The sequence below is a fragment of the Sporobolomyces salmoneus genome, assembly GCF_050403485.1.
Source record: "Sporobolomyces salmoneus JCM6883 DNA, S_salmoneus_JCM6883_v1_ctg12, whole genome shotgun sequence".
NCBI classification, from domain to species: domain Eukaryota; kingdom Fungi; phylum Basidiomycota; class Microbotryomycetes; order Sporidiobolales; family Sporidiobolaceae; genus Sporobolomyces; species Sporobolomyces salmoneus.
Window position 1 is genome coordinate 258,003 of NW_027481151.1, and position 14,748 is coordinate 272,750.

General features: G+C 50.0%; 5 protein-coding genes across 5 annotated transcripts; 3 read left to right on the forward strand and 2 right to left on the reverse strand.

Annotated features, from left to right (window-relative positions):
• Positions 1–763: 763 nt before the first annotated feature.
• Positions 764–4,380, forward strand: JCM6883_004734 (uncharacterized protein; the record flags this gene model as incomplete). Its single annotated transcript, XM_076630819.1, has 8 exons — positions 764–1,282; positions 1,358–1,739; positions 1,803–2,191; positions 2,255–3,121; positions 3,181–3,750; positions 3,813–3,887; positions 3,966–4,211; positions 4,303–4,380. The coding sequence occupies 8 exons, from the start codon at positions 764–766 to the stop codon at positions 4,378–4,380; spliced, it is 3,126 nt and encodes a 1,041-aa protein (XP_076489243.1).
• A 687-nt stretch (positions 4,381–5,067) lies between these two features.
• JCM6883_004735 (C2H2-type zinc finger protein) lies at positions 5,068–7,120 on the forward strand (the record flags this gene model as incomplete). The annotated part of the gene is made up of 4 exons (XM_076630820.1): positions 5,068–5,206; positions 5,429–6,694; positions 6,761–6,864; positions 6,932–7,120. 4 exons carry the CDS (start codon positions 5,068–5,070, stop codon positions 7,118–7,120), a joined length of 1,698 nt encoding a protein of 565 aa, XP_076489244.1.
• A 507-nt stretch (positions 7,121–7,627) lies between these two features.
• ENP2 (ribosome biosynthesis protein ENP2) lies at positions 7,628–10,563 on the reverse strand (the record flags this gene model as incomplete). Its single annotated transcript, XM_076630821.1, has 6 exons — positions 7,628–8,253; positions 8,310–8,926; positions 8,997–9,238; positions 9,300–10,076; positions 10,156–10,317; positions 10,384–10,563. The coding sequence occupies 6 exons, from the start codon at positions 10,561–10,563 to the stop codon at positions 7,628–7,630; spliced, it is 2,604 nt and encodes an 867-aa protein (XP_076489245.1).
• Positions 10,564–10,829: 266 nt separating this feature from the next.
• GPN3 (putative signal sequence-binding GTPase GPN3) lies at positions 10,830–12,195 on the reverse strand (the record flags this gene model as incomplete). The annotated part of the gene is made up of 7 exons (XM_076630822.1): positions 10,830–10,862; positions 10,951–11,082; positions 11,196–11,289; positions 11,368–11,639; positions 11,710–11,770; positions 11,887–12,115; positions 12,189–12,195. 7 exons carry the CDS (start codon positions 12,193–12,195, stop codon positions 10,830–10,832), a joined length of 828 nt encoding a protein of 275 aa, XP_076489246.1.
• Positions 12,196–12,419: 224 nt separating this feature from the next.
• JCM6883_004738 (uncharacterized protein) lies at positions 12,420–14,567 on the forward strand (the record flags this gene model as incomplete). The annotated part of the gene is made up of 7 exons (XM_076630823.1): positions 12,420–12,422; positions 12,523–13,214; positions 13,295–13,550; positions 13,624–13,760; positions 13,840–13,968; positions 14,062–14,256; positions 14,393–14,567. 7 exons carry the CDS (start codon positions 12,420–12,422, stop codon positions 14,565–14,567), a joined length of 1,587 nt encoding a protein of 528 aa, XP_076489247.1.
• Between the last annotated feature and the right edge of the window lie 181 nt (positions 14,568–14,748).

The window sequence follows — 14,748 nt, forward strand, 5'->3', positions numbered from 1 at the left end:
ATGCAGAAAAATACTTGTTGAACGCACGATGCAACTCTTTCGCAGCCCATATCAGCTGCTCTCGCTCCTTTGTGACCGTCCGGTCGACTCGTATCAATGTCTGAAAAAGGGCTTCAGCGGCGTGGATGTTGTGGTTCTGTCGTTTCGCTCGATGTGTCTTCCGGTAGACTCTTTGTTCTCCGCCTCCCAGTCAAGGGTCGTTCTTGAGGATGAGCTGGTAGAACGCGAACGGACAATTTTCAATGATGCCGCTCTCGGAGTTTGGATCGGTTCAACCGGGAACGGAAAGGTGCTCAAGCTGTGAAACGGTCGAGTCTCTCTTGCCTGTTGCCGCGGGTATCGCGCAGTGCTCGCTATCTCCCGAGATCTAGGGCGCTCAGCGATTCACCTGGAAAGCGCAAAGTCTCCATCGAGTCTCTATACGGCGGTCCAAGGAGACGAAGGTGCATAAGCTCGAAACGAATTCTTCGGCGCAATCTCCAGCGGAGGTCCCTCGTCTTCTTTCTCCGCCTTTGCTCCTACACGGCATCACCGCTCACAGTGTGTGTGCTCGCGAGGATAACTCCAAAGAGGATTGCTGGACGAAGCCACTCGAAAATTTTGCGACCAGTTTCGGAATTTATCGGCTTTCAGTCTCAGTGTATAAAGCTGTATACCGGTGTCCAAACTACCTTTGTGCGCGAAATTCGAGAGAACATATTTCGATTTTGGCGTGAGTGAACTTTTCATCTTTTAGCAGCTCTCTCGCCACAACTCACCACCAATGGCTCGACAAGGACGCCAGCCGCAACAGCTGAGCACATCTACGAAACCAAGCAAGGCGAAACCGACCAGGAAGGGCGGCAACAAGAAGAAAGCAGCAACAAATTCAGAACCTACCGATCTAGACGTCTATTCGTTCTCTTCCTCAACCAAGAGACCTCGAGGAGATGTAGATCCAGCTGCCAAAGCTTCCTTCCAGTCCGACAAGGGCAAGAACAAGAAGGGGAAAGGAAAAGCTCGTCAAAGAGGTGAAGAAGAATCGGGAGACGAAGACGAGGAATCAGCGGAAGAGGACGACAGCGAGGATGAAGATCTCGACTCGGAGAGTGAAGGCTTCAAGGTCAAGGGGAACGGGATCATAGAGTTCACGGGAATGAAACCTGCAGGACTGAAAATGGGAATGGGCAGCGATGAGGAGGGAGGATTCGGGTCAGACGACGACGAGGATATCAACAGTGATTTCAGTGACGAGATGAGTGATGAAGCTCCGAGGAAAAAGAAGCAATCTCAGTCGAACAAGGTGAATCTTAACTCTTCCGGATGATTTCTCGTGGTTTAGCGAAACTGACACCCTCGTGCATCTCTCCTGTGATAGAAGTCACTACCATCTACGGAAATTGACCTCGACGAAGAGGAAGTAGATTCAGGCGACGAGGACGGAGATGGTTTCATGGATATGTCGGAAATGATGGATCGAAACGGGGAGGAGGATTCCGACGAAGACGGTTCAGGATCAGACGAAGATATCGCTTCGGATGCCGATTCGATGGATCAAGACCAAGACGATGAAGAAGCAGGAGCGCTTGACAAACTCGACGATTTCGTTTCAGGTCTAGAGACAAGCAAGAAACGTAAAGCCGGAGATAGGAATGATGATGAAAGCGGGAAGAAGAAGAAGCGGGTCATCTTGAAGGAACGAACGGAAGCTTACCCCGAGGGAGAGTTCGTCGCGGTCGGGGCAGATTCAGCCTCTGACAGTGAGTCTCAAATTCTACTCTGTCTTTTCTGCTTTTCTGACGCGCAAGCGATTCACGGTATAGATCGAGTTCAACTCGAAGATCTCCTCTCGTCGTTCGCCGACTCAAAGAACCCTCGTCTCGCCAACTTACGAAAGACCTTAAAGCCTCTCGCCGCAACCGCTGAGTCGAACTTGGCGACTCCGACCGGTTCGACCTCTGCTCTCAAACGTGCTGGACCCATCTCCGCTCCTCTTCCTGCCCGACTCCAGGACAAAGTCGACCGAGAAGCTGCTTTCGAGAAAACGAAAGAAGAGACAGATAAATGGAATGAGACGGTGAAGAGGATGAAGGGAGAGAGTGGAGTGAACGTTTCTGGAGCGAGACACGAACGATTGGTGCTGCCTCTTATCGATCCGACTCACGATGCGAAGCGAGCACCGAATTCGAACGAACTCAACGCAAAATTCCAGGCAAGTCATGCTCTCTCCGCTCCGAAAGTGTCTTCTCGATCTGACCCATTCTTCTGTTCTCAGCCTACAAACGATCTCGAAGCATCGATTCAAGCACTTCTTTCGGCAGGTCAAATGCAACAAACCGACCTCGATCGAGAAGAACAGGCTCAACTCGCGACCCTCGACCCTGCCGATCTTGCCGCCCGCCGAGCTGAACTACGTCGTCAACGAGATCTCATGTATCGAGCCGAGAGGAAAGCGAAGCGAGTCGCCAAGATCAAATCGAAAGCTTACCGACGAATCCATCGCAAGGGCAAAGACAAGGATGGACCTCAACTCTCCCTCGAAGATCTCGAAGAACTCGATCGAATCGATGGTGGAGACCGATTCGCAGAGGAGCGAGCTCGACTCGAAGTTCTACGAGCGAAAGAACGAGCAACTTTGAAGCACTCGTCAAAGGGAGGTCGTTGGGCGAAGAAAGTGGATGGACTCGACGGACTCGAAGACGAACGCAACAAGTCGATTCGAGATATGGTCGAACGTCGGGATCAACTGCGAAAGAAGATTGCTGGAATCGAGGATGGAGACGAGGACGACGAGTTCGCTCCGAGTGGAAGTGAAGAGGAATACGGATCGGGAGACGACGCCGATTTCGACTCGATTCGCCAAACTGCTTTCGACGAACTTGCCGCTATCGATGCGAAGGAGGCTGCCGCTGCAAAGAACGACCCGAAGCTCAAGGGAGTAATGAACATGAAGTTCATGAAGGATGCAAGAACGAGGGCAAGTCGCGAGGTGGAACAGGATGCAGACGAATTGAGACGGAAACTCGAACAGATGGATCAAGCTGCAGAGCGAGAACAGGACGATGAACCGATCGCGCTCGCTCAGCAAGTTCAAGGAAATCTGGGTCGAATGGTTTTCGGTCCCTCTTCAACTCTGTCTCAAGTGCGTTCTTTTCTCCCTCGCGCTTATCTATGCAGAGCTGATCGTCTCGCTCTCACTAGACTGCCGTGACCGATGTCGAACCTGCTCCTTCGAAAGCTTCGACAACAACGAAGATCTCCTCTATTTCGATCGACAGCCCTTCCTCTTCCTCTCGTCCCTCTACTTCCCGCGCACGTCCTTCGCTCTCAAATCCCGGATCATCGAAAACAAACGAGGAGGAGAACCCGTGGCTCGCTCTAGCCGACCAAGGCGATGGAGCTAAACTTTCGCGCAAGAACAACAAAGCTTCGTTCGGAAAGGATTCGCTCTCTGTCGCTGAGAAAGTCGCCGACAAAGCAGCTCGAGCTCGTTCGAAGCAAACCGACTCTCGTCAAGCCGAACGGGACGACGCCGAAGTCGAGCTCGATTTATCCGCCGGTCTCGTCTCTTCCGGATCGAAGAAGAAGCGAGAGAAGGCACCTCAAGTCGGAGGAGCTGTCGCTCGACCCGCCGAGTCGATGGAAGCCGAAGCAGACGACTCTGATGCTCAAAGCGACGACGAGATCAACGCGCAACGAGGGAAAGGTCCGACCGCTTTCAAGCAACGAGAACTCGTCAAGGAAGCTTTCGCGAATGATGATGTCGTCGCAGTGAGTTCTATCTTCTATGATTCTTGAGCGATGTCGCTGCTGACACTGCTCTCGCTTTACAGGACTTTGCGGAAGAAAAACGTCGGGAGATTGAGCGGGATGCACCGAGAGAAGAAGACAACACTCTCCCTGGTTGGGTAAGCTCTCTTTCACTGTTCCTCTCATTCTCTGAACGTCGACGCTGACGACTTGCACGAAAACTCTGTCGCCGACAGGGCTCTTGGGCTGGGAAAGGAGCTAAAAAGAACAAGAACCAGAAGAAAAAGTTTGTCAAGAAGATCGCAGGTATCGACGCTTCGGATCGTAAAGATGCAGGTCTCAACCACGTCATCATCAACGAGAAGAAGGACAAGAAGGCTTCGAAGTACATGCTCAAGGATTTACCGTTCCCGTACACGAGCGCCGCTCAGCTCGAACACAAACTGAGAACTCCGATGGGACCCGAATGGTCTACTTCTACCGTTAGTCCTTTCTTTCCTTTCCTTTCCTGTGTCCTGAGCTACGGATTCAGTTCTGGTCTGACTTTTCCTTTCTGTGCTTTGACGGACACAGATTCTCCGAGATCAAACGATTCCTTCGGTGTTGGTCAAGCCAGGTGCGACCGTTAGACCCGTCAGCCGGCGAACTTGAGGATCTCTTGCACCTGTACACTTGCCTTTCTGCAACTCTCTCTCTCTCTTTCCTGGATTTCGGACATATTTGAGACATCTTTGAACCTTCCGTCCGAACAAGCGTCCGAACTTGATTCTATTTCTTCTCTCTCTCTTTCGCAAACTTCGCTTCCGAGGCTGCAATTTGCTTCCGAGCCGGCGCGAGCGAAATCAAGAGGCAGAATTAGATGAGAGAGAGGACGAGACTCGAAATCAATTCTAGACTTTGACCGGGGAAACCGAGCTGAAAGAGTGAGAGAGAGAGGAGAGAAACCGACGAGAGAAGGAGTTGAAGATTTTCAAACGATTTCTGGAGCCTTGAATCCCTCGATCGCCGAACGATCCCAAAAGTGTGGAAGAAAGTCTTCCGAGAGCGTGAACTTGAACTTCAGTTTTCTCGACTTTCAAGGTCGATCACCACCATTCGAACGCGTCCTTTCGTTCTCAAGTGAAGCTGCTATCGACCTTTGACGACGACGACTTGAACACGGCAAACAACAAGAGTCGGTTACAGAACAGGTCTCAAGAAGAAGTCTTCTCTCAACAACCCAAAAAAAAGCGTCATCCTCGTTCTTTCTCTCGAAACAACTCGACCTCGACCTGTAGGAGTTCTGCACTGGATTCTATACACCGTCCACTCGTTGGTGAGAATGGCAGAGTGAACTCGATGCACACTCAACCTCGAACGACCAGCACCGCCGAATCTTCGCAATTCACGGCAGATGATCCCGACGACAACAACCTCCCTCCGCCGAGGTTACCTTCTATCTCTTCTTTGCTCAACAGTCTCCCACCTCCCCTACCAGGTCAGTTCACACCCTCGTTTCTATCTCGAAGTCTCCCTCGTCAGAAAATTCCTGCAAGCTGACACATGTTCTTTTTCTCTTCTCTTTCTCTTTTCTTTGTGACGCGCCGTTTCGGACTGCTTCCCCTCTTTTCCTTCGCTACAGAACGCAATGGAGGAGACGTTACAATACCAACGAGAGAACGTCAACTGAGTAATCCGAGCCTCAATCTCGAGAGAACAGATTCTCCTCTTTCAGTTCTTCCACCTCCTCCACCTCCACCTACGAATCTCTCGCTTCCTCCTCCTCCGACAGAGTATCACTATCAGTTACACGCCGAGAATGGAGTAATGAGGTCTCCGAACGAAGGGGAAAATCCTTATCGCACCGTTTCACCTCGAACCTATTCTCCGACGATTTCTTCGCAAAATCAGGGTCAAAACTTTGCGAATCGCAACTTCTACCAACAATTACCAGTGTTCGACTCTACTCCATCCTACGACAGTGATCCCCATCGTCAACGGAGCGCTTCTTTCAACACTTACCCGCCCTATCCCCCTGCGCCTTCTCATCAGTACGGTCGTCCTTACCCTGGATTCGCGACGAGTTCAGAGAGACGGAGTAGTGGTAGTGACGAGCGTGGAATGTCACATGGGGGGATAGGACCGTGGAGGAATCGAAGAAGAGGGAACGAATCACCTTACGACGGAAATGGACTTCCTCTGCCTCCTTCGTCTCTCCCGCCTACTCAACCTCCTCAAGGTCATTGGCTTCAACCCAGTTCTTACTCTCCAACTCGACAGAGGGCGATGTCGATCTCGACGACCGATGAATACTACACGAATCGACCCGCTTGGTCAAATATTCCTCCTTCTTCGATGGGTGCTCCTCCAAACATGCCTCATCCTCTCCCCCTTCCTCCACCTCCGCTTCATCACCTCGATCAACCGCAACCACATCAGCAACCACAGCAACATCGAATAGAATCAGAACAGTATCCAGTCGATTACATGCACCGACCTTTTCCTCCCTCAAACTCGTTCAATCGCGGTCCGCCTCCGCCTCCCCCTTCTGCCGGAGTCTCGAACGACTTCTCCTACCTTCGTTTAGGTCCATCAGGAGGAGGACCGCCTCCACCTATCGATTATGCTCGAAGCTACCCTCTTCCTCCGCAACCTCCGCATCAACCCTATGTTCCTCCTGCACTTCCGATTCCTCCGACTCTCGCACCGACTCCAACAGAGGCCAATCCCGATCTCCGACCGATCGTTCTCCCCAGTGGTCTCGCAGGTTCAGCACCTTCGTCAGCGGGTTCAGCTTCGGCCTCTCATTATTCTTCGTCTCATTCTGGAAATGGTCTACCGACTCCAGGCTCGACAGGACCAAGTTCAGCTACGATACCATCGCCAAATCTTCTCGCTCCGAACCCTTTCGACTCGAACGGTAACGACGGAGGGGGAGATGGAGGTGGATCGACTGAGAGCGGAAAATATTGTTGTCCTCATTGTTGTGCGTTTACTCTCCTTCTCGAGCGCTCTCGCGATCTCTCCAGCTGACGAGTCGATTGTCTTTCAGCAAAACGTTTCGCTCGACCTTCTTCGCTACGGATCCATACTTTCTCTCACACCGGAGAGAAACCTTTCACCTGCCCTCAGTGTGAAAGAGCGTTCTCTGTTCAAGTACGTCCTATACTCTCTTCTCCCTTCTGTTCGCTCTTAACTGATATCTGCACCTCTCGATGTTCAGTCGAACTTGCGAAGACATCTCAAAATTCACAAAAACGCAGGAGAATCCAATTCGACAACATCCGCTCGAGGTCGAAGTCGCGCAGCTCCTCAAAGTCGATCGACTGCAACACCGAGTGATTTCAGTCGACGCAACAGTGACGATATGGAAGAAGAAGACGAAGACGCTGAAGGAGAACGAGACGAATGATTTTTTTTTTACCCAGGGTTTCTTTGCTTTCTCATACCTCTCTAATTTCTTGTGCCACTTCATGTTCCTCTCTCTCCTTCGCTCGCTCGCATTCGCACTTTTTGTTTCTCGTCCTCCACCCCCATTCTATCCAGTAACGATCTTTAATCTTCGGGTCAAGTCGTTCCTTTTCGCATTGTCTCGCTCCTCTTCGCCTTCTTTCGCTCTCCCTCCCTCTCCTTTCACTCTTGGTTTTACCTTCGATCTTATCCACCTCTCTTGCAGCACTGATCGCTTCCTTCTTCTTGGACGATTTCTCCGAATTTGGCTCCTCTCCTTTGTTGTTATTCTCCTCGTCTAGCTAGTTATCTCTCCCAGATCTCAAGGTTTGTATGCCGAATAAACTCCTCTGTATACTTTGATCAAAAGACGAAAGAACATCACTCTCTCCGAAAGTCGTCTCGAGAGTCGAGAGGATGAGAGAAAGATGCGATGAAATGCGAAGAGAGAAAAGAAGAGAGAGAAAAACTACAAATGCCTCGTCTTGTTTCTACTCGCACTCCTCATCGGTTTCCTCATTCTCGTTCTCCCACTATCTTCCTCTCCTTCCATCTGTCTCTGTTCCTCCATCATGATCGATTGACTTCCATCCGTCTTCTCCAATCCCATTCCAAACTTGGATTTCTCTGCTTTCTCTTGATCTCGTTTCTGTTTAACTTCCTTCTTCTTCTGCGCGACTTGATCGTCCGATTTGCCCTTCGGTACGAAAGACATTTCCATAACTCCTCCAGGTCCGCCTCGAATGACATCGTCTCCATCTTCGAGTCTCGACGAATCTTCGGTCGCTGCTGCTCCTGCTCCTCCCTTTCTTCGTTTACCAGGTGCCGAGGCTTCTTCTCGAGCTCTTTGAGCGAAGGATTGAGTAGCGCGTTGTTCGTGAGATGCGAGAGGTCGAGCTCGTGCGGCCGTGATAGCTTCATCGTCGGAACCATCCGCGACGACGAGAGAAGGTTTCGGTCGAGCAGCAGAAGTCGAGGCTGTACGAGATGCTGTTGTCGTCGAGGAAGGGCGTGAAGTGGAAGAAGAGGTTTTGATTCGAGAGGAAGAAGGGGTCGGTTCGATCGGTCTTCGAGTCGTTTTGTCGAATCCGAGGTCTAGAACGGGAACGAGATCAGTCTGAGTACTTCAGGATAGTGAGAGAAAGACTCACCGATTGAACTATCAGAATCTGAATCGTCTTCGTCTCCATCGCTTCGTTCTGATTCACTCGCTTCGTCGTATCCATCTCCTCCTGCTCCTGCTCCCGAAGCATCACTATCGTCGTCATCCTCGTTCCCTCTGTTCCTATTCGGTTTCGTTGAAGGGTTGAGCAACTGGAATTCTCTCGATTCTTCATCAATCTCGAAATCGGGATTTTCGAAAATCGCTCCGAATCGATCATCCTTGAGCAAGCTCGGTTGATCCGCCAACTTGTCGGCCTTTCTCTTCCTCTTCCTTCTCTTCTCCTCATCCCCATCTGCATCGTCGAGTAATCCAGCTTCCTTCCTTTGAGCGAGTTCTTCGACTTGTCGCAACTTCTTCGCGAGGGATTTGTTGACTTTAACTCCAGATTCGAGTCCACCATTCGCTTTCGAGGCCTTCTTCGCGCCTCGAATACGGGATTCTTGTTCGGCGGCGAGTTTGTCCCGAATGAGTTTGTCGCGGTGTTCGGCGTACGCGAAGGGATTCGCGATCGCTTTCGCTTTCGTGTAAAGTCGCAAGTCGATGAAGTAACCGTGCATGTACGGCTTGAGGGTATCGGAACCGATGAGATGAGTGAGATTGAGACTAACACGCCGTAAAGAGAAAATCAGTAACTCGCTCAATTGGAGAATGAGGGAGAGAGAAAACGACTGACTCTTCGAGTTCTTGACGATCGACGAATTTGTAGTCGTCGTACAGGAGGGTCTCTTGATCTTCCTCCATCTCTTCCGTCATGTTGTCCAAGAATCGACACCATTTCGGCGCGGGACCTAATTGAGGAACGTAGTAACCCGTCATCGGGGAAGATTCGTTCGCGAGGAAGACTAATCCGGTTCCAGGGTAGACGTGCAGGTCGTTGATCTGCATAGGTGTATTGATCGCGACCAAGTTGTTGCCCTACTCACGAAGAGAGAGTCAGTCAAGCACTTAGAGAGAAAGAAGAGGAAAGAGAGCTCACGGTTTCTCGTCCCCAAATCTTTACTACTTTCTCGTCCGCACTCGCAACCCATCCTCCTTCAGCATCCGCATCTCCTGCCGTTCCCCTCGCACTTTCGATCCATTCAACTTTCTTGACCGGTAATCCATAACCCTGATCTTTCGTCTGATACGGTCTGTTCGCCCTCAAATCGTACAACAAGATATGACCCGTCGAAGTCCCTACCGCCAAATTCAATCCATCCGCTTTATTCGCCAACGCCGTCACTGAAACTCCATTCGATCCTCCTCCTAGAACGTCGTCTACTCCGGGTAATTTCGGTTGAAGTAAACTCGCGCTCGATTGACTAGACCCCAATAAACTGTTGTACGGTAACCTCAAGATCCCCGCCCTCGTCCTACTCCTCGGATCCCAGAATTCGACCGTTCCTCTCCCTTGCATCGTTTCCGTTCCGAAACACATCAATTGATGCGCCGGATTAATATCGATCGCGTTAACTCCAAGGACTTTATCCCCAGTTAATCCACCTCCAACTCCCATTCCCGATTCTCCTCCGTCTTCTCCAGTAGTCGAACCTTCGAGGGAGAAAGGTTTCATGAACCTTCCGACTTCGAGATTCATCCTCCAGACTTCGGAGCCTTGTCCACCGACGATCGCGTCACAGGATGGGAAGTGATAGGCGAGGGTACGACCATGTTTCGGCATTCGGACGCGGTAATGTGCGGAGGATTGAGAGTGAAGTTCGAGAGATCGATCAGTTTGTAAATGAAGTGTTTTCGTCCAATCCGATGATAGAATCTATGAGCACCGTCCAAAACCTTCACTCAGTCAGCCTGAACTACTCGAATGAACGAGTGAAAGAGTGAAAGAGGCGTACGCAGAAATCGACATTTTCACTATCCGTAACTCGCTCAGTTTTCAAACTCAGTTCTTCCAAATCAAACACTTTCATCCTAGGTTTATAAGTCCCCGTAGCAACCAAGTGCTTCCCATCCCTCGTCGTCTTGAGCTTGTTCGATGCTTCAGGGAAATCGAAATCCTAAATCCAACCCTCCCTCTCACTCTCATCAGCTTCTGCATCCTCTGACTGAGCGTGAAAGCGTACCTGGATTAAGCGAATCTCCCCTTCCCCACCGGTACCTCCTTGTCCTCCCTTCTTGCGTCGTTTCCCCCGTTCTTCAACTTTAGCTTCGAGCCAGGCTGCCGCGTTCTTCCCCGTTGCTCCACCGCCATTCACGCAATAGATCTTGGCGGCACCTCCAGTAGAGGCGAGGGTTACTACCATGGAAGTCGATGGGTCGTGGCGAGTTGGAAGAAAGAGATGAAAATTCTCGATCAAAGAATTTCGAAAATTCTTATTTTTCGCTCAAGTCTCTGGAACGGGTACACATCTCACGAGGAGTGAGGTACAGTTGGGAAAGTGTAGAAGAGGTAGGGTAAAATATAACAACAAGTTTTCTCGAAAATAGGGTTTCAAAAATACAAAATCCCCCCTCATCGCCCTTCTCGCTCGTCCCTTCACTGTACCAGCCGCCATCTGACATGATCCGATCACTCTCCCGTATCGAAATCCCCATTATCCATCTATCCCCCCGCACCCCAAATCGATCAGTGATCAGTTTCCTCCCATTTCCCTTTCTGACGATCAGAGAAACGAAAGAGAGAAACTCACGTCTTTAGGTTCTTTCGGTTCCTCGTTCTCTCCATATTGAATTGCATTATCAATATGACTCAATACGACCCCTACGCTGTCTTCGTCGGTTACGTCGAGGGGGAGGAATTGAACCATGTTGAAATCTTCAATCTAAGATCGTATTCACCCTTCATCGTCAGTTGACTTCAAGAGAGGTAGAGAAGGCAGGGAGAAGAGAAGAGAGAGAGGAATAGGAGGATGAAGGGAGGGGGAGAGAGACGTACGAGTTGGACGAGAGCGGAATTGAGAGAATGAAATTTCGGGTTTGTTTCTCGATTGACGTTCGTACGCATCAACTCTGGGTCAGGATCCAGAAATCTAATCGTGGAAGTGAAAATCATTGTCAATTCCTCTCTTCTCAGAGTACCTCAGGAAGCAGTGAGGGTGCAAACTAACCGATCGACATCTTTCCTCCTCTTAGTTCCCTCCTTCCGCACCAAATCCATCTTACTCATCACATTAACTGTCGGTACCTCGAGTCCAACCATACAACTCATCGCGCTCAACACTCCCGAAAAGTATTTAGTCGGATCTTCCATGAATTGAGATTCGAGCAAATAGACGGAAACGAGGGAAATGTTGAGAGTTGTCGTGAGGAGTTTCGCGAGACGAGGGAGGATCGGGATGTGGGTGTAGAGCTCGATTTGTCCGGGACAATCAATGATTAACTAGACAACGCGGAGAGGGAGTTAGTGGCAGAAGAGAGAGAGATGGGAGAAAGAGGGAAGAGGAACGAACATAATCATCTTCGAAATCGCCTAATGCATCAGTTAACCAATCCAAATTCTGCATCAAATACCTACGTCACACTCTCTCCCCTTTGTCAGCCCGAGGGTCGCGCTCCTTCTCTCTCTCACACAGAGGGAGCCGCATCGAGAGTAGAAGGAGAAGAGAGAAAACTGAGACTCAACTCACTCGAAACAATAAATCAATCCACCATTAGGACCCAACTCTAAATCCTGCATCACCTCTTCCAAGCTCACGAGGTCCTTGATATCGATCGAAGGAGGGTATTCAAACTTGTCCGCCGCCGGGTCGAGGTTGAACAAATGAACGGAACGACCGAGTGATTGAGCGTGAGTGATCAGGGAGGCACAGAAGGTCGATTTACCGGCTCCTGCGGGTCCCGTTACGAGTACGGCGTCTGAGAGGGAGGGCGAGAGGGTCAGTGAACAGAAGATGAGTTGAGAGAAGAAGGGAGAGAGGAGGTGATTTACATCTCATTGCTTCTGGAGCTTTAGGTATAGCTGTGTTGTGGTCTGATGTCTAGCGAGAGATTGCGAGTGCCGGGTAGCTCGAGATAGAGGTGAGAAGCGAAAGAGAAGTGTTCATCGAGAACTTTCTCCGAAGCTGCTCTCTCTCCACTACGACTCTTTCGATTTCGACAGGAACACCAGCCAGACCAACTAGTAGCTAGTCAGAGTAGCCTAGAAGGGTCTTCGCTCACCATGGTACGTTTCCCTCGTCTCCCTGCTTTTTCATCTTTTCTCGTCTCTCCTCTCTGCTCCTCCCTCTCTAGTCTTGTACTTACCCTGTTGAATGCTATGTTAGAAAATCAAAACGATGCACCGCTCAATCGAGCAACACCTCCCCTCGACTTCGACCTCTTCCGCCCCCGTCAGTCGTAACCTCGACCCTTCCCTACATCCCTTCGCGCGTTCTCGTGAATACAAACGAGCCGTAACTGCTTCTAAACTCGATCGAATGTTTGCGAAACCTTTCGTCGCCTCTCTCGAAGGTCATCAAGATGGAATTTATTCCCTCGTCAAAGACGAATTCGGCTCATTATCCCGAATCGCTACTGGTTCGGGAGATGGAGAAGTAAGAGTTTGGGACCTGAGTAGACAGAGTACAGTTTGGAGTGTTGAAGGAGCTCATGAGAGAGGGGCGATGGTTAAAGGGTTGTGTTTTAGTCATCCTATGAAAGGGGAGGAGAATCGTTTAGAGAAGAAACCGGCACAACAATCTTCGGATGGTAAAACTAGGGAGAAATCACTCAAACGAAAGAGAACAGAGATTGGATATAAAGGAAAAGGGAGAGCAGGGTACGATGATGAGTTGGATGAATTGGATGATGAGGAATATCAAACAAAAGTTGGAAAGATGGAGGAAATGGAATCGAGGGGAAGTAATCGAGTATTGAGTTGTAGTACGGATAAAACGGTCAAATTGTGGGATATTAATGGTGCGTCAGGAAAGGATGCGAGACCTTTACAGACTTATCATGGGAAATCTGGGTTCAAGTGAGTTTCTCTCTCTCCTTCTCCCTCTTCTCTGTCTCCGTCTCCGAGTCCGTGCAACACTGACTCGTTCTATCATCTAGTGCCATCTCTCATCATCGCTACGATCCCCTCTTCGCCGCCGCTTCTCATTCAATCGAGATTTTCGACGAAACGAAAACTTCTCCAATCTCTACTCTCAAATTCCACTCTACCTCTTCGAGTACAATCGGGGAACACATCGTCAGTGTCGCGTTCAATAAATCCGAAACGAACGTCCTCGCATCAAGTGGGAGTGATAGGACGGTAGTTTTGTACGATTTGAGATCGGGGAAAGCTTTGGGTCGAGTAGCTATGCAGGTACGTCTCTCTCTCTCTCCCTATCTCCTGACTAAGTGAAGAGAAAGCTGATAGAGTGCGAGCGAACGTGTAGATGAGGATCAATCAACTCAGTTTCAACCCTCTCCAACCTCCAATCCTCCTCTGCGCTTCAGAAGATCACAATCTCTACACTTTCGATATGCGAAACCTTTCCACCACTACTCAAGTCTACAAAGGTCACGTTGGAGCGTACGTTGCCCCGTCCTCCTCCCTCTCCCTCTTTCTGAGGTTCGTGACTGACTCGTTCGTAAGATGAGCTGGGAATCAGTGTCATGTCAGCCGATTGGTCCCCTACCGGAAGAGAATTCGTTTCAGGTTCTTATGACCGTACCGTTCGTCTCTGGGAATCAAACCAAGGTTCTTCTCGAGATATTTATCATACGAAACGAATGCAACGGTTCGTCTTCTCTCCCTCCTCTCTCCCATCTCATTGTCTTCACCTTCTCCCGCTTACTCACTCGAAACCTCGTGTACGTGTGTCATCGTGCAGGGTTTTCTCGACGGCCTACACCCTCGACACCCGCTTCGTCCTCTCCGGTTCAGATGACGGTAATCTAAGGATTTGGAAATCTTCTGCTGGTGAAAAGATTGGTGTCATTGATAAGAAGGAACAAGTCGCGAGGGAGTATAGGACGGAATTGAGGAATAAATGGGGTCAAGTCGCTGAAGTTTCAAAGATTGAACGGTTCGTCCTTCTTCCTTCCTTCTCCCTTCTCCTTCCCAACTTTCTTCCTCCTCTCGTCTCCTCTCTTCTTGACTTGAGAGGAACAAAGAAACGGTGTAACTGACAAACCTGGGAGATTGGGAATGACGATCAATAGACAACGTTATCTACCTAAACCGATCCATCAAGCGACGAAACTACGACGAGAAATGTTGGATGCCGCGAACAACAAGGAAGAGAATAGGAGGAAACATGCTCCGAAGGGAATCGATCCGGAACTGTTGAAACCCAAGGCGCAGAGAAAGGTGGCGATTCAAAAAGTGGAATCGTGAGGCGTGCGAGTTGGTCTGGTCGAGTGGTGGGCGCAGGCGGAGAGAAGAAGGGAGAGAAGATGGTTGGGTGGTTGTTGTATTGTGCTCTTGCGAGAGAAAGGTTTACTGGAAACTCGGACGAGACAAAACAGTTTTACCGTTCACCTTGTTTCTCTTTCCCTGATGAGTCGAGTTGAGCAAG